Genomic DNA, 19,550 nt, shown 5'->3' on the forward strand with positions numbered 1-19,550 from the left:
CTTTAATTACATGTTTAATTCATCATAGAAATTCAGAAACCATCAATGGTAACTCTCAAAATCAGCCATGAAATCAAAAACTAATGAAATAATTAGTTGGACCTAATTGTAAAAGTATCAAAATCACAAAAATTAGAGGAAATAACCAAGAATCAAACTTACATGATTCAAATATATGAAAAATCAGCTTGGAGAGACTCTTAAATGGCGTTCTTTACTGAGAAATATGAAGAATTACCTAGAAACTCTTTTAATTAAGATTTTTATTTGTTAATTTTTACAAAATTTCCAATTTTGCCCTTATTACATCACTTTTTCAGATTTTTTTCTTCTCTTATGCCGTCTCAACGATCCCATATTGGCATATTTATGCCTTAAGTCCCTCCTTATTTATCACTTAAGCTATTTAATCAGTTTTTAACAAATTTTACATTATTTTTTATTTAGTCCTTTTTAATTACTTGACCACCCAAATGTTAGAATTTTCTAACGAAACTTTAATACCAACTCAATGACACTCTACAAATATTTTTAGAAATATTTATGGCTCAATTTATGAATTTGGGGTTTCGATATCTCATTTTCGATTCTAATTATTTTAATATTTATTCCTAGTACACTATTCACTATTTCAAAAATTTTCCTAACTTCACATTTAACTTATACTCATTAAATTAATAATATTTTCTACTCACTTGTTGGATTTAGTGATCTCGAATCACTGTTCCGACACCATTGAAAATTCAGGCCATTACATATTTTCCCTTTCTAATCGAGGATTCCGGTACAACGTTAGCTACGGAATTAAAACAATTAAAATTCATCAATAAAATACAATTCAATTGCATATTGCATATTGCATATTTCAATTTTATTTCTTCACAATCAATCCTATATTTTCATTCAATTTCCACTTTAAACTAGATTTAAATATCTAATTTCACTTAAATCTCTAAATTTTTAATTTTTCAAAATTTAGTCTCTATTACTCAAAATTTACAATTTATTCTACAATTCAATCCTTTTTCACTTCTAACTTAAAAATCTATCAATTTAATCCGTAATACTAAAATTATTCAACATTAACAACATTTAAAAACTAAATAATTTCTAAAATTTTGACATGGGTCGGGTAGTATTTAATACTGAGATTCCAAAAACATAAAATTTAAAAGAAAAAGGAACTAAATTGACTAACCAATTGAACTTGAAACTTTGAAACCCTAGTTTTCTCCTTTCTTTCTTTTTCTCCTACTTTGTTTTTATTCTGCTTCTTTCTATTTCTTTTTGTTTCTTTTATTTATTATATTTACTTATTATAATATATAATATAATATATATACTTAATGATTAAGATATAATATTATAATATATATTTTAACTTTAACACCATGTTTGGTTGGGTGTATTGGCATAGCCATTACACCCCTATTCCGTGGGCCCCACTTAATCCCCATTTAATCTTTTGTTTGGTTATTGAGTGTACAAAATTCGCCGTTTGTTAATATATTATCTCATAAAGCTTCCTTAAGAATAATTGATGCAAGTGGTTTTGAGTGATGAAAGAAGCATAGAGATGAAAGAAGTAACATATGACTTTCATGCTTGGAAGCCTAGCTTAGTTATAAATTGTGTAATGCAGATATGATTTCCCCTGGGCACCCACAAGGTTTATCCCATTTTATGGTGGTGCTGATTACCATGATTACCATCATTATGTTGGAGAACAAAGCCAGAGCAACTTTGCTTCAGTTTTTACTTATTGTGATTATATCTATGGCACCGACAAGGTAATCAAGCAATGCATGGTTACTTTTTTTTTCTCTTTGATTTAGTGCTATCAGCTGATAGTTTAATTTGGTAACAAATTTCTTTCTTGTGTGATTAGGGCTATCGATACCATAAGAAGGTCCTAAGGAAGGTAAGTTGCTCACTTCTCTTGTTTGTGTCCTTTGCTACTTGCCAAAAGCCATCATTTCAACTTTGGTTTAGCAAATGAGAAATCATGATTATCTACAAAATATACTGTAATAGGATGTGAATGGGTTGATTGGTTTAAACCGAGCTATTTCTAACTTGCTTCTAAGGATACTGATATATCTTTGGTGGACGATATGGTAAAAGTTAAAAATAGTTTACTCTTAAGCATTTGATGGTTACTCATAGAGCTTCACTGAAAGACAAGCATCATCCAGTTCAATCATCAAAAATTATTTTTCATGCTTACTATAACTTCACCTAGAGTCCATTTTGAACGCATGGCCTTGTGTTCTGTTCCTTAGTTATTGTAATGTAATCACACATCATGATTTCCAGAATGAGAGTTTTGTTTCATTTCTTCTTCTAAGTATTTCATTGTTGGCATGATTCAGTTGAAAGAGCAATCTAAAGCTAATGGTGCTCAGAATGGGGCTTCATACTATGTTCCTACCCAAGATCTTAAATCAGAATAGACGCTCATCAACAGAGCAACTTGCTGGAACAACTTCTTCAGCATACCTCTCGCACGTGACGACTCATGGAAATCTGATTTCAACTTGACATCATTGTTAGTGTACATTTCTTAAGTGATTCAGATGAAGAGTAACACGGCCATTTGAAATGTGATTTGAGGTGTAGCTTGACGAATATATATCAGTTCTCTTTGTCTAGGTTTTAAAGTCTGTCCTGTGTTTATAACCTTTTTGTCTAAGCTAAGAAACTATAAATCAGAATCATGGTGTGTATTTTGGGTTGTGCCCCAAAATTATTTAAGGAGTTAAGTATAGTATCTCCATTTGTTGATCACTGGTCATCTTCTCAACTTTGCCATATTCTTTCTCCATATTTGATGTCAAGTTGAAAAGAAAATTTTTGGTATGCACACCCCACTGGCTTCTTTTTGCATTTGACGGCCAAATGCACCTACAATTTGAATGTTATTTATATAAATTCATATAAGAAAATTTATTATCAAAAATTTTATGAAATTATATATCATTATTAAATTATATTTAATAATAATTATTTTAAATTATACAAATTCATATAAGAAAATTTATTAGTTATAATTATTTTAAATTTTATTAAATCATATATTTTAATTAAAATATATTTAATATTAATTATTTCAAATTATAGTTTATAGTATCATATATTATGATTTTAGTAAATTCATATAAGAATATTGATTATTAAGAATTTTATTAAATTATATATTTTAATTATAATATATTTAATAATAATTATGTTAAATTATCTTTTATAGTATCATATATTATGATTAGAGTAAATTCATATAAGAATATTAATTATTAATAATTTTATTAAATTATATATTTTAATTATAATATATTTAATAATAATTATGTTAAATTATATTTATAGTATCATATATTATGATTTGAGTAAATTCATATAAGAATATTGATTATTAAGAATTTTATTAAATTATATATTTTAATTATAATATATTTAATAATAATTATGTTTAAATATGATTAAATTATTTATTATTGATATTAATAATCTTATTAAATTTTAAATAACAATAACAATAATCATTTACCCAAACAAATTTATGCTAAAGGTATTCTAGTCATTTTAGTTTTTTCCATTATGCTATTACACCTCTATTCCATTCAACCAAACACAAGAATACTATTACGCCTCTATTCCATTACATTCAACCAAACAATTGATTTGCTATTACGCCTCTATTCTATTACGCCTCTATTCCAATACAACGAACCAAACGTGCTGTTAGGGCACGTTTGGTTCGCTGTAATGGAATAGAAGCGTAATGGAATAGAAGCGTAATGAAATAGAGGCATAATAGCAAATCAATTGTTTGGTTGAATGTAATGGAATAGAGGCGTAATAGTATTCTTGTGTTTGGTTGAATGGAATGGAAGTGTAATAGCATAAGGGAAAAAAACTAAAATGACTAGAATACCCTTAGCAGAATTTTTTTTAAGTTGATGATTATTGTTTTGTTATAAAATTTTAATAAGACTATTAATATAAATAATAAATATTTTAATCATGTTTTAACATAATTATTATTAAATATAATTTAATAAAAATATATAATTTAATAAAATTCTTAATATAATTATTCTTATATGAATTTACTAAAATCATAATATATAATAATATAAAAATATATATAACTTACTTATTTGCTCATCTTTGTTGCCCAGTGAAATCTTAAACCCTGAAATAGTTGTCTAGGGTGAGATTTTCTCTCTTCGGTACGTGGAATGTTGTTTTATTTTCCCTTGTATACTTTTAAATAATCATATTTCTCTGCTATTTTATATTTGGTCGATTTATTGTCCTATCTATTTGCATTTCATGAAATGGTATAATCTATAGAGGATAGTTGCTTCTTCTCATTTCCCTTTCTGTTCATTGATAGTTACTTAAAAAAGGTGCGGAGATTTATTGTGGCGTTTATGAACTTCTCTAGAACTTCCTCTTGCATCTTTGAGCTGCTTAGAGCTAGAGCAATGTGTGATATTGATTATATCTCCTGGCATTGGAATTACAAGTAATTTTAGTACATTGTTACAGTGCCTTAAATGGAAGCCATTACTGAAATGATGAGTAAAATGTGGTTAGTACAACAATTATAAATGAAAATTTGGATTTTCATTTCTTCTTTAACAAATGACCATGCATCTTATGTGAATTTCTGGACTGACCCACAACATAGAAAGCCATACATTATTGTTTACAAGAGAGCTTGAAATATTATTAAAAAGTTGGAAAGAGGTCAACAATTCAAGAGATTAAGAATGTTCAAAACAATAATTAACAACACTGCATTTAATAAATAAACATATCATGGTTAATCCCCTTCAAAGAATTAGGGATCACGTCCAGAACCCTGTTTTCCCCTAGCAACATATGCAAACTCACAAGCTCCAGACAAGCTCCAGACAACAAGGGACTGGAGATGTTATCGTTAGCATACTACACGCGTGATTGCAAATTTATGAACATTCAACTACAACAGTCCAGATCCTACCAAAATTTCTAAGCAAATACCTCAAAATCGATTTGCTAAATATTGGGGAAAATTTGTTTCAGGGTAGCATTGTAGTTAGGAGACTGCGCCTGCAATAAAATAGTACAGTTGATCACATATGAGAAAGGTTAGGAGAGAAGAATGACTACTAGGCCAGTATAGAAGATTGAGAAATGTCAAACGATAATCATCAATTGTGCAAATAACTCTATAGCTAAAATGAATGCAATATGCCAAGGGGAGGATGATGATATAGACTTAACTGAACTCAGCCCAGGAAGGTAGAAAACTACTTTAGATGGATGCCACAAAACAGCATGCACCAAAGGCATACTCTATCAATAATTAGACTCTTCATTCAAATATTAAATTGGAAACGTAATTGAGAAAAGATTACATATATGAAATCAGGAAAACACAACAAGAAAACGGAGCTCCGTATCATACAGAGTAAGAATTAATCATGTTCCAACTACGAATTTGAACCAGACAGAGAACCAAAATGGATTTCTTCAGGATTTCTTCCCTAATTTTAGAAAACATCACAAACACGCATCACGTATGATGGAAATAAAGTTTCAAAATGGATTTCTTCAGGATTTATAACAGAATTCAATTGGAAGCTCATTTTCCAGCAGTCGTAATGTTTCAACTAAAACAAGAGGGGACTAATCAGTCTATAATAGGTAAAACAGTGCAACTTTAATATAACACCACAAGAAACCTAATACAACTTTAATATAACACCACAAGAAACCTAATACTTACCAAATGAGGGATAATACCAACTCTACATACTCAAAAAGTGCAATGTCATTATAGCATTTCTATCTCCTGCCGGGGGCATAGATAAGGGAAGGCAGGCAGTGGCCTTACCCCCCCAAATATTTATGCATTTTAGTCCCTTAGAAATTTATGAAATTACAAGTTAATATAATGGTAAATTTGTACTCCTCCCCCCCGCCCAAAAAAAAATTTTATGGCTCATCTCTAGCAGGGCAAAGGTAGTTTTCTGGCTTCACCCTGCATGCTAAACCAGCTAATAACACATCTAAAAGTTTCCTTAATAAGATGCAGTCTAAGACTTTGATTCATTCATTAACAGATACAAAGATACAATCTTTGAACTTAAACCTAACACTCCTGAATAGGACATATCATAAATGTTCAATCTATATACTTACTAAATAAGAACATACAGAAATAAAATAACTTTAAAATTGTAATACAATTAAACAAAACAATCAAAAAGTAAAAAGGGAACTAAGACACCAACCTTGCTGGTCACTGATACTAGCATTTGGTCTCAAACTTCTCAATCTCTGTAAGATTCCATCAATTATCTTATGCTTAACCGCCCGTGGCAATTCGGCCAACGATTCGTCACTCGATAATTCATACTTTATTCGCTTAACCTTTATATATAAAGGTCAAATAGTAATCTCATAATTAAAAGTGTTATCACCAACAAAATGTGAACTATCAAAAAAAAAGAAGAGGAAATATGGGTGTTTTTGCATACCAATTTAACAAGCTCTATAGGTTCACTAGCTCTTCGAATCTTATCTGATTCTTCCATTTTCCTAATCTGATCTGGTGTATACTTTACTAGACAGGTTGATATCTGAATCGTCCCTGAAAGAAACAATTCACAGAACAACAACATAAGGAAATGCAAACCACATGTCAAATGAAAGAAACCATACTGCCAAGACCAGTTTATGCGTTCATATGAAAAAAACTGTATACCTTGGGTCCCTTCACAGCAAGATAATCACCAACGCGCAGCTCTCTGAAATGGTTGATATCAGAAGTGTTTGGAAATTCGACAAAGATAAATAAAATCAAAATCGATTCTACAGAAAAGAAAAGAAAAGAAAAACAGGGAAAAAATTTGGAAGAAGAAGCAGAAATCTGGAGAAAAGAAAATGGAGAAAAGAAAAAAATGTGAGAAGAAAAAAAGCGTACCGTACCAGAAGAAGAATGAGAAATCTGAAAGGGGAAAATTGAGAAACATCGGGAGAGGATGAGGGAAAAGAAATTACATGTGCAAGGAAGCGTGGAAGAAGGAGCATTGAGGACGAGGGCAGAAAACGGAAGAGAAAAAAGGGAAAGACGCGGAATGGGTAATCGGCGCAATCAATGTAATGGGGGAGGAACCGATTCGGGGGGAATGGGAAAACAGCGAACCAAACAGCCGTTTCCTGGTGGGCCCGCTGCATAGGGGGAATACGCATGCATTCCCTCCCAACCAAACACGCTGTTAGTCTTTATACCTAATTACTCTTAATTCATACAAATTCACTTAACCAAAACCAAATTAACTACACAACTAGCTTTGTAAATATTTATTAAATATTTATTAGTCTGATTTACGAGAACGGAGTCTCGGGAATGCACTTTTTTAATTTGGTCCTTTTCTCTTAATTAATTAACTATTGAAACATTAAAATTTCTTAACGAAACTTTAATACCACCTTAATGACACTCTGTAAATATTTATAAAAATATTTACGGCTCGGTTTATAAAAACAAGGCCCCGATACCTTATTTTCTAAAACTACTTGAACTTAATAAATCACTTATATAACAAAAATTATCAAATCAAAAACCTTTTTAAAAATCACATGTGACTCATAAATATTAGATAATAATATTTACGAACTTACTTGTCGGATTTGGTGACCCCGAAACTATTATTTCCGACACCACTGAAAAGCGAGATGTTATAGGAGCAGTTAACCAAGCAATTTGGTTAAGGAAGATCATGGCTGACTTGAACTTACACCAAAAGGAAGCAACAGAGATTAAATGTGACAACCAATCTACTGTTGCAATTGCAAAGAATCCAGTGTTCCATGGGAAGACAAAACATTTAAGATCAAGTTTCATTTTGTTAAGGAAATGGAACAATCTCAAGAAGTTAAATTGATTCATTGTAGTTCTGAAGATCAGCTAGCTGATATCTTGACAAAGCCTCTTTGCGTGTCAAGATTCAAGGATTTAAGAGCAAAATTGGGAGTTTGCAGCATACAAGCCAAGGAGGAGTGTTGAAGCTGGCTTACATGCAAACCATGAAGTAGACCAAGTTGCCCCGAGCCATGCAAGTTGCTGCTAAAGATCATGCAGATGTTTTGTTACTTCAATTGGATGTTTTGTTACTTAGTTAGATATGAACTAAGTTGTTAGCATGTTTGATGTAATTAGGTGTTGATAGATCGATAAGTCAGCTTTACCAAGTGTACAACTTATGTTTATCAAGTTTCTATGCTACTTAGTGGAGTTAGGTAAATGTTTAGGTAGCATTTTTCATCATTTTGGCCAGCTAAATGTTTGGTTTATGTAATGGCTTTATGCATTTATTCAATGTAATGAAAATCTTTTAAATTCTTCTTCATTTTCTAGTTTTACTTGAGCACTTTTAAGTTCACAAAACTATAGCCGATTCTCTTGTTTGATCAGCAAGAAATTGAAGCTTATTGCTTAAGTTTCTGTCAAAGTTTCACATTTTATTTTCTTAGTTCCAACAAAAAAAAGCTCATACGGACATGCTTGGTGGAATTGAAGAAACTTGCAGAAGCAGAAGATTTGAGTTGGAAATGATGTTAGACTCATTCAATCAGTCTTTTCTCCTGAAAGTGAGTCAAATTTAATTGCTTGACATCAAAAGCACTACCTCTACTTTATCTTCCATACGTAATTATGTATGTATCTATATTTACTTGATGCATATTCGTCTTCGTATACATATTAATTATATTAGGGTTTCTTTAGAAAGCAAATACAAGTGTTGAACATGAGGGCTGAAACCAATTGCTTTTCTCCCATACAGGAGTTCATTCGACCAATAGGATTTGATGACCATGTTAACTTGGGATGAACGAAAGATGGGTGTGAAGTTTAATGATGAAAATGATAGTAATTAAGTAGTAGTTGGATTGTTACACCTTCTTTGCTTTCTTCTACAATTTCATTAAAGTGCCTGCCTTGCATGTGGGTGAAGTTGAGCCAGACACCAATGAAACAAGATTACTTTCCAATCAACTATAATTCAAATTTTTAAGTTTTTGATGTAATATTTGATTAAAATTTTGTAAAAGTTATATCCATAAAATTAATTCATTAAACACTTTAGTAGAAAATGTTATAGTAATTTTTGAAGTTAGACCCATTAAATAAATATTTTTTAATCATATTTATTATTAACAAAAGTTATATTTGTTTGTTCTTAAATATTATTTATTTTAAATAAAAAATTAATACATTACTCTAAAAAATAATACATGATTAAATTTAAATATAAATTAAAATTTAATTCAACCTTGCTTAAAATAAATTTAAAATTAAATAAGTTTTATGATTTTGTAGCTAGAAAAGTATATTGTATAAAAATAATGAAAATAAATAAATAAAAATAGATAAATTTCTTCCTAAAGTTTTACTTTCCAACCATATGAGAAAGTTGCTTTACACCATTATTTAAATGAAAATAATTTCCAAGGGAATGACACATTTTTTGAGAAAGTTATTTTATTATACTACACACGAAAATTGCTCTCCCACTAATGAAACTCCTACCTTACCAAACGTATGAACTCTGAAATTTATTTAAATTAAAATTTCATGGTTGATTTTATTCTTTTGAATATTGAAAGTGTTTAGTTAAAAAAAGATCTAAAATAAATTATTTAAAATTTTAAGGGAACTTATTTTCATATGTACATTTTTAAAAGTATATTTCCATTTTCATTTAACAAATGAGTTCTTTAATTTTCAAAAACCAAAATTAAAATATATTTTTTCAGATCATATGAAGCATTATTTTACTAACACAAATATCTGAATTTGATATACACGAATGAAGTGAAAAAATAAATAAATAACCTCCCTTCAATATTTTTTTTTTTGGACAAATTTGGAATAAACAAACATGATTATAAGCTTTGACCACAAAGAAAAGATGATAAGCATCAGCCAACCATTTCTCATCATGAAAATGTTGGACTCTAACAACAAAAATCAGCAAGTGAAGTAGATGATCTTAACAAATGAAGAAAATTTAACTTAAACCTCTTTTACTATAACAAATAAACTGTTTTTTTTTTCAAAGGAACAACCACCATTCCAGAAAACTGAGTCACAGGTGGAATATACAATAGAGGAACAAAGAACACACACACACCAATGATGCCCATAATTACACTTGAATGAGCCTGGTCATCAATGGAAAGACCAGCGTCCAGGGCTGCTATGGTTTGTTGCTCCAATAATTGGAAAAAAAACTCTGCTGATCCACGTGCTTGATAGAAGTTCCCATTCTTGCTCTCGATCACTTCCTCAATCACTTCTGTATAGCTTAAATTGAACAGCCTAGTTTCAAGACCATTGGCGCCGTTTATTTCTTTGAATCCTTTAAATATAGCGGACCAACGCCCCAACTTCAGCCATGGGACAATAAATTTGAAGGGAACCTCCTAATTGATTATTTTGTATAACATATGTACAAAAATGCCCACAGGGGGTAATGGCTGTTGTTAGCAAGCCCATTGTTGATGCATTCACTTCAGACCTTACTCTTTAATGAGGTGGAAAAAAGGAGCTTTGCCACTTCACAATCTCATCCCTTTGGTGAAAGAATATATATGATTGCCATCATAAGTCGCTCATCCAGCTAGTTGAAGAAATAGGGAGATTCCAGAACCTCCCGAAGATCAAAGTCCCCTCGCTCAGGTAACGGTGGAAAGTTCAATGAAGGGAAGGCCTTCTGAAAGCTTTCCAATAACTGTAACCAAAAATTCGACCATCATCGTGTAATCAGCAGAAAACATTACCCAGAAAACATAACAAATGTTATATCAGTTGAGAAATTTGTTTTCCACCATCTATCGAATATACATGAGAATTAGAATGAAACTTGGATATACAAGACTGTTCATGTTATATACACAAATATATAACCAGTTTGCAGATATTCACCTCCATACCAATACAAGGTTATCCCAATATGCCATTTCTATATTACCTTTTCCATTAATGTGTTTAACATGAAACGAAATCATCATAATGGAAATTCGAGAAAGGCATGGAAGATCTTAGAAATTTGACAGTGTCTCTTAACTCTTTTCTTTCTTTCTTTTTTAAACTTGAATTTGGCCGATATACTACACATTTCACAAGGAAAGCCTCTAAAATAATCCAAGCATCAATATAAATTCTAAAAGAGTGCAGAATCAGAGATACATTACATTTTCTAATATTGGTGCCTCGTAGAGTTCAACAAACTTTTCTCTTAGTATCCTATTCATTTCATCAACATCGCATGCATGTGTCCAGTATGAATCATGGACCCCTGTGACGGCAGAAGCATTGAATTTAGACTTCATCAGATGGGCAAATATATGAACGCATGGATGCACTAAAAGTCACTACAGGAAAAAACTCACTACATACCTGCAAAATTCAAGCCTGCCTTTTTACAGGCAACAGCAGTCATCATCATATGGGAGCCATCAAGGGAGTGAACAAAATTTGGGGGGAATGCGGTTCTCTGCCGCTTAACCATGACCTACGATCACAGTTTTAACAGAATTAAAAGTTACACATGGCAACATAGCAAATTGGTTATGAACATAAGCAAATCTAAAATTGCACTGTCAAGGGAGATCAAGAAAATGGTTTATTGCCATGGATATAAAATCCTAGAAAATTTGACAATCATTTCCTTTGTTCAGCAACCATAAAAGGGCACAGATAATGGAAGAAAAGTACCTTGTCAGTTTCTCGTTGTAGAGTCAACACCTGAAGAGAAGTTTTTATCTGCATCAAATTAAAGATATTAGAATTTTTGTTAATGTTTTCATTTTTGCATAGTAAAATATTTCCCATTTCAAAGTTCCATAAAAGTCTTAGACAATTACAAGATGCCGCCCTAATTGCCGGTAAGGTTGTACAACCGGAAGACCAAGTGGAGTGACCCAACGCACTGGCTGATTCTCAGAAGCTATAACCTGTTTATATTCATCTGTCAGCATGTGGAAGTATGCAAGAAAGATTATAGGAAAATACAAAATAAAGAGCACATATATCAAACAAATCAAGATGGAATGCATGTCAAAACAACGCCATAAAAACAAGTTAGTAGGAATCACCAACTGAATTAGATATTGTGTTAGTAGTTCGATTCTCATTCTTAATTACTTCACTAATTTTCACCAGAAGCTGTCACCAATTGTATAGCCAATATAAAGATTTTCATAAATTCCCTTAAAGTACTTATTACCAGTTTCAACGAACATTAAGCACTTAGGTTTTAAGTCTAGAAATAAATGTGCCAAACCAATGAACATTTCTTTCTATTCTTTTATTCTCTACTTTTCTAGCCTTCTTGCATGTATGATAAATTCATAAATCTGTTTGTAGAAGAGCCATTTGCCAACTTCAGAGTCAGAAAACATTAGCAATATTCACAACCACATAAATACCAAAAGAAAACAATAAAACAATAAATGACTGACCTTTGCACATTCACCAAGCCAACCCATGATACTTCTTGCAGCTTGAAACATCTCTCCTAGGGCAGTCAAGGTGGTCTGAACATAGAAGAAAACAATCAAGTTAATACACAAAACCAGACAATGATATGCATACATGCACACACAAGAAAATTCCTCACTCTTGCTGCATAGCAAGATGCAACGAAAAGCTGTGTATCATCTGCAACAGCACCTCGCTCCTTCAACCGTCTCTTGATCTGGTCACGTGCACCAACATAAGTAACACCATATACAGAAGTCATCACAGTCTGCTTCACCAGCTTCCGATCAACCTAAAGATTTGAAATAGTGAAGGATCAGTGATAAGATAAACACAAGTGTGAGCAATGAAACTCCTTACACCAGGAACTAACCGCCTGAGTACACGCATTGCAATTTCAGTTGACCAAATGCACAAATTAGATAATAGAAGAATCCCACATACCTATTTAGTATAACATTTTTCCCAGATCATCATTTTCCTCTTTTCAGCCAACAGAAGGTGTTAGTCCTCAATTAATTATTAGATCAGGTTATTATTTTATTAGAAGTATAAGGAGATTTTATTTATGAGTATTTGATATCTTCAGGAGATATTTTATAATTAAAAGTATTTTAGAGAGATATTAGGAGTCTTTCTTTATTTAGAGTCATTGTTTTAATTTTCTTGGCTTATAAGTCTTCTATTCAAAAGAGTAAACCTATGTAACCTCTATTTAAGATGCTGAGTGATAGCAATAAAATTAAGGAATTATTCCAATATTTAGAGGTTTAAGACTCTCTCTTAACAAGTCTAAGGTATGGAATTCCCTTTGACAAGTTCCACATATTCATCATAGGATATTCGCGTGGAAGAAACAGAAACAAGGGGAAATGCCCCACTGAGTCAAACAGTTTGTCTACAAACCATCCAGTGACTTGATCAGTAACTCAGGACCGTAACAGAAGGAAATGAAACAAACCTGATTGATTAAAAGCCGTGCATGTAGCGCATTAGGATTTGTTGCAGGATCTTCCTGTGCATCTCTCTTCATAATATCAAGAACCCTACACCAGAATTGCAAATTGAGTTATAGGTCAATGAGAGAATATAGCTTTTGGTAAAAATATACCAAGATGATTTTTGTATAAATTCTGAAGCACTGCAGAAACCTGGCAAAACCATTCATCTGATCAAGTAAAATGAGTGATCCATACACTTAGTTGGACCAGATTGTTAACAAAAATACATGGATTCATTAATGTGCCTTAGTTGTCAGAATTGGAGTTTGCCTTTGCATTCAAAGGTTAATAATTTGCCACGGTTTAAAGCAAAAGCGTGAAGTAACCTTATCAGAATAGGGATTGTAGTTTATATTTTGAATCCATACTACTTAGACAGATATTGCTATAGGGCATAGTTCAGGTATAGTCTACCCGCTTGGAAATTAGGAGGGCAACGGTTGGAAAATTTTGAGGGTTTTAGAGTAAAGGACCTTGATCTTAGCCTTCGGAAATCAAAGAGGTTAGAATGATCAAACCAGGGTAATGAAGCCTCTTTAGTTAGCATTTACATATAAACCAAAATTGTTGAGTCTCCTGCCGAGCATGGGTGGTGGAGACAGGAGAGAACTAGAGAGAGGAAGTTAGACTTACCGGGCAGCAATTCCTGAATACACATCAGCTGGTTTGTCCCCTGCAACAAGATTCACTGCAGCTGCTCCCAACTGAAAGCCAAAGCAGTTCAATTAACATACCAAAGAACAAAAAAAAAAAGGTATTCATCCAGATTTAAGCTAATTGAATCACTCATTCACTATATATACAAGCTGGACATTCAGTTAACATGGAGAAACACAGGCTACCGTATTTAATCAAACTTTAATGACTTTTCACTTGCTACGAGTGAAGAAGCCATTCTACTAAACAAGTGAGAATGAAGAGATACCCAGATATTAAGAAAAACCACATTTAAGAATCAATAATCCATGTATGGAATGTAGTTGAACTTGAACATTTTGTAGATCCCTCAAATCTCTTCCCCTCTATAGCCAGACCCAAAACCTTGATTGAATCTTTCTTTAAATTCTAATTAACAATAAAGTTAAAAGCATAATTGGATTATTGAAAGTATCAATAGTTATGCTTTCTGCTTTTAGTATAAGGAAAACAGTTTGAAACATCCAAATTTGGCTAAGCTGGATAAAATATCTCTATGAAATATGACTAAGAGAAAAGCGCATTACCTTATCTCTTCCCAATGCAGCATAGTGTTGTAAACCATTGCACGAACCATCCTTGCAGAAGATTAAGACATAAAAACCCAATATTATGATTCAGGCAATTGAAATACAATGAAACCCTCGGAGCATGGTTCATCAAAATGATCATGAACACCAGAGAATACAGCTATAGTGGCAATAACATCACATAAAAAACAGCACTTCTAGCAGTTAGCACTATCTATCAATCACATGAAGCAAACAGTCTCATCTTTTAATACAGTGATAATGATCTCAATAAATCCTAGATAGAGGGTATTGCATCCTCAAAAGGAGAAAACCTCCAAAATCTATAGAGTAGGAAAGTACACACAAAGGTGTTTCTATGTATAAATTCATGTGTGTTGGTTTCTAGAAGCACTTGACTAAAAACCCAAAGAATTAACAGAGAAATAAGAAATTCAGCATCTACTTTTCATTTTTGCTAAGGGAAAAATACCTGGTGGACAGGCATGTGCGAAATGGTAGCCTCTGGTATGGAACTTCTCAAAGCTTCAGAGAGATTAATACATGCTGCCAAGCATTGGAAAGGGTCCTCTGCACTTAACCACCAGCGCTTTCCTTCAAGAGGTCTGTCCGCTGAATCAAAGATATCATCCAAATGACACTCTGTAAATTCTACTCGACCCTCATAGGACAACTTGTCCACTCCTCCAGCATATAAATTCGCCAAATGTATCTTCAGCCAGCGTAAGCCTGATTTACCAAGGGGACGTCCCTCTGCAAACTCCAAGACACCTCGACATAGATCAGAGCCAAGATGATTTAGGTACGGATGCATAGGGTATGCTCGGCCTCGAAAATCAAGGTTGTGTGGGTAGTAGAAGCCAACCTCATCTTTCATCTTTCGAGCCACCTATCTCCAATAGAAAATAAAGTTAACGTGCAATATTAAAAACATGATATGACAGAAAGTCAATGAAACTGATTAAGGCAGCTTCTTACAGCAAGTTTAAGTTCAACATCACACCGCTGTGAATGCCTTTCATTATTCTCCTTTTTAACAGCTTTTACCTTCCACTTCCATTTCCGAATTTCTGTTTCATCTTCAGTGTCTGGCTCCTCAGGCAGAGGAACCTATTTAAAATTTAAAAATTAATAGGTGATGGAAGATCATTAACTTGAAAAATAAGAAAGAGCAAATTAATATTCAATAAGCAATAAAACAGTGGACTTCACAAGAAAACAAATTATCTCTCCTCAGAAACAAAAAATAATGAATAAAAGATAATATAAACCAGCACAAGAAAATCAAATTCTACTTATTTGGCATGTACCCACATCTTCACGGTCAACCAAGTCTGCAAGACGGCCTCCATTAGCCCATAATCTGTCTACTACACCAAGAATCCTTCTATTTATCCTCCATTTGGTGTTCCCCAGTGTATCCAGGGCCTGATGCATGAGAAATAATAGAATCATTGTAACAAGAGGCTATACTGAACAGTGATATAAAGTTGGTGAGTGACAACAATTTATCAGAACTGTTCTCATTTTTAAGCGCAAACTTATACATTTATTCAATTATATAATTAAAACAGCAATCTTATATAAAAATAACAATATAATATTTAATAAATATTCGTAAAAAATGAATAAAATATGTAATTACATATTAAATTAAATGAAATAAGCCAACACTTAGAAGTGCAGAACATAGAGATATAAATATAAATCTCAAGGATTTCAAACCTCAAAAACAGGCTCTAATTGCTTCCTTGGAGTTCTTTTAACAGTTTCACGTTGCTGTTTTGCTCCATGTGTCCGCATGACATATGATGGTAAAAACAAATAAGCACCTTGGTCATACCTGCCAAAGTATCACAAAGTTCTTCAGTGATTGGATAGGAACTGAACAAGTGGGACAATAATCATATATATATATAGCTTTTTCAAGTTGACATATGAAGATATTTGCATAAGCGGGAAAATTTTGTACCAAGCTGTCAGTGTATCTGAATGAGTAGAGGGAATAAACTGTACAAAGATAGGACCTTGAGAACATACCCTGTCCAGTTTTGTGGAGGCACTAACATCGGCATATAAGGAATGACCATGTGCTTAGCCTGCTTGCACAAGCGATATTAGTTTATCCATATGCTTTCAAGTAGAGAAATTTATTCAAGGGGGTTATTGTTTATGAATGGAATGCTTGTTAAGTGCCATCTATTAAAGACTACTTACAGTTTTCTCAAGTCCTTTGCGAACTAGTGGATCACATTCAATAACACCATATCTTCTACTGCCTTTGCTGGTAAAGGATAAACACAAAAAATAAGAATTCTATTGTGAGTTATATGTGAATGAAGAATAAGTCAAACGTGAGAGAGAGGAGATGACTATTTACTTTCCATCTTTGATGACATTTTTTAGAGCATGTACAAATGCAGGGCGAATATCCGGTGGGCCATCTCCTATCTGATCAACTGGTGGTTGTATGTAGGCGTTTTCCATCAATAACTGAATCAGACGGCAGCCAACCTATAATGGTAACCCCATGATATAACATCATGAACACACAATGGCCAGAACAGATTTTATTTTCAACTGCAACAATCGCATACCTTAACATGTGCCTCCTGACCCCAAGGCTTTGAAGTATCACGTCCCTTCACTATTTCCCGTACCTGATGCACCTTTTGCTTTTTCATCAACTGAGTCACCTTTTTCCTCAGCTTTTCCTCGTTTTTGGCCAGTTTCCCTTGTTCAGTGGTCTCAGGTTCAGATTCAATGACAGATTTTTTATCTGTTGTGTTCTTTTTCTTTGTCTTCTCCAAGAACTTCTGTATCCTGGCCTGATCCACATATGAAACACCCATAAACAAGTTCTCATCAAGAAATAGCAAATACTCCTTTAGCATAAGGCACAAATCTATGTTATAAATCTAAAATAAGTACATCTATCTCGCATCATTCAGAAAAAACAGAAGGGGGGGAGAGGGGGGACAATGTTAATCTCAAACTTCATATTTTCACGCCCAACTTGCTTTAACAATAACCAATCTCCTAACCCCCATATACTTAAAATTGCCTGAATCTATATCATCCAGAAATTCATAAATTCTATCCTGCGAAACAGAAAACAAAATTGTGCTGATAATCTCAACTCCAACTTCATTTCCAGAGTGCACTGTCCTATGAAAGACAAACCATTCCTATGTGACCAATTACCATTTTAAATTTAGAAACAGTCCCACCAATCACAAGACTGAACCTTTAAGTAAGTTCTACTTTACTAGGACATGGATATTTTCAACAACAGAATATCATAAACTCCAGCACTAATATAAATATATATAGATCATGTTATCAACTGGAAATTTTTAACAAAAGCTCATAGTTCTCTTAAATTTCATCCACCATAAACATCACATATTATGTCAAGAGAACAAATTCACTGGCTTGAAGAATTATAACCTCCTCACCTCATTTTCAATGGCTTCACCAATCTGGCAAGCAGCTTGAACGACCCTAATGCCCCCAGTTCCAGCAGTATTAGTCATCAACAACCCCATTAATTTGTGCATTGTAACAACCGCCATCATATCCGCTGACAACTCATTAAAATAAGCAGCATGACTTATCTTAAAATTCCCCTTGCACACCTCTTGCTCAGCAGCAATAGAATCTCTCAATGGCTCAAACCAACCAAGAAACAATGACTTAACATAAGGCAAATTGGGAGCAAGCTTCTGCTCGCACATATCCGCTATTAATTCTTGATATTCTTTAGCTGCCTCTTCCCATGCCTCAGTCTCAATCTTTATTTGCCGCCTCTTCAACGTATTGTACTTCGCCACCCCCATTCCTCCTACCATTATCTTTGGTTGCTTTGAAAAAGACTCTTTCCTCTCTTCTTTGATCATTGCTTCTACTAATTCATTGATTTCTTCAGAACCCGAAAGGTCGTCTTCATTAGAAACAATAGCCTCAGCAGCACTTGCATACCCTTTGAAGTTCCAAAATTTCCCAGAAAAAGTTAAAGGGTTACCTGAGTGGGAGAAACCGAATCTGCCCAAACAATCCTTTTGCGAGGGAAAGACATAGTTTTCTCGAAAACCCAGAAGCGGGCACCCAGAAAAACCATGGTTTATGGCCTTGGAAGGTCTGAATTTATTGATAAAAGCAGAAGTCTGACAAAACCCTGTAGAAGAAGATGACGAAAGCGAGGAAGTACATGATTCAGGAACAAATTTAGACTTGTGTGCATGGGAAGCTTGTTTAAGTAAGCTTCTCCACATGTTTGAGCTATGTCGCTTTCGTGTACAAGGAATGCCTACAATTCAAAGCTTTCTCTAGGATTTTTCCTTTCTCGTTTTGTCTACGAAATAAATGAAAGAAGTGGGAAAATTTTAGAGGGGTTGATAAAGGAAGAAAAGAGGGGGGGAAATAATGCAATGAAATATTCGAAATTGTAAGAAAGGGTGAGAGGATCTTAGAAGAGAAGGATATGGAGATTGGACGTGACAGGGGGAGGAGGGTGTTTTGTTCGCAGAGACGGATAGCCGCCTTTAAACCCTCCTAAAAACCTATGATTTTTCTCTGTAGTTTGCAATTCCATTCCCATGGGTTTAAATTTAATAACCCACCCATTTTCATTTTTGGATTAACTCATTACGCTCTGCTAATTAGCCCAACGCTTAGTTAACGGGTCATGCCCTTGAAGCTAAGCCCTAACAGCTCAGAAGGCTTGGGTGTAAAACAGATAACATCACTGTCGCGAACAAAATAGATTTGATTAAAAGT

The 19,550-nt window shown here is 33.2% G+C and overlaps 1 protein-coding gene and 2 long non-coding RNA genes across 4 annotated transcripts; 1 reads left to right on the top strand and 2 right to left on the bottom strand.

The window, feature by feature from the left end:
• The first annotated feature begins 1,564 nt into the window (after positions 1-1,564).
• LOC121224184 (uncharacterized) lies at positions 1,565-2,781 on the top strand. Its single transcript, XR_005921761.1, has 3 exons — positions 1,565-1,790; positions 1,889-1,921; positions 2,373-2,781. It is a non-coding gene; the product is annotated as an uncharacterized lncRNA (long non-coding RNA).
• A 1,998-nt stretch (positions 2,782-4,779) lies between these two features.
• Positions 4,780-7,256, bottom strand: LOC107946346 (uncharacterized). Of its 2 annotated transcripts, none has more exons than XR_001696910.2 (5): positions 6,985-7,256; positions 6,761-6,803; positions 6,534-6,646; positions 6,288-6,426; positions 4,780-5,100 (listed from the first exon to the last, which is right to left on the bottom strand). It is a non-coding gene; the product is annotated as an uncharacterized lncRNA (long non-coding RNA). The 2 variants fall into 2 exon arrangements; XR_001696909.2 differs by having other exon boundaries at positions 6,980-7,251.
• A 2,804-nt stretch (positions 7,257-10,060) lies between these two features.
• LOC107946348 (DNA-directed RNA polymerase 1B, mitochondrial) lies at positions 10,061-19,350 on the bottom strand. Its single transcript, XM_016880622.2, has 19 exons — positions 18,230-19,350; positions 17,369-17,599; positions 17,152-17,285; positions 16,989-17,055; positions 16,812-16,870; positions 16,497-16,614; positions 16,086-16,199; positions 15,750-15,881; positions 15,244-15,660; positions 14,769-14,819; positions 14,179-14,249; positions 13,506-13,590; positions 12,684-12,836; positions 12,526-12,600; positions 11,929-12,018; positions 11,780-11,827; positions 11,462-11,576; positions 11,257-11,360; positions 10,061-10,793 (listed from the first exon to the last, which is right to left on the bottom strand). The coding sequence occupies exons 1-19, from the start codon at positions 19,043-19,045 to the stop codon at positions 10,683-10,685; spliced, it is 2,991 nt and encodes a 996-aa protein (XP_016736111.2). The 5' UTR covers positions 19,046-19,350; the 3' UTR covers positions 10,061-10,682.
• Positions 19,351-19,550: the final 200 nt, after the last annotated feature.

The sequence above is a fragment of the Gossypium hirsutum genome, chromosome D12 (assembly GCF_007990345.1).
Source record: "Gossypium hirsutum isolate 1008001.06 chromosome D12, Gossypium_hirsutum_v2.1, whole genome shotgun sequence".
Lineage (NCBI taxonomy): Eukaryota > Viridiplantae > Streptophyta > Magnoliopsida > Malvales > Malvaceae > Gossypium > Gossypium hirsutum.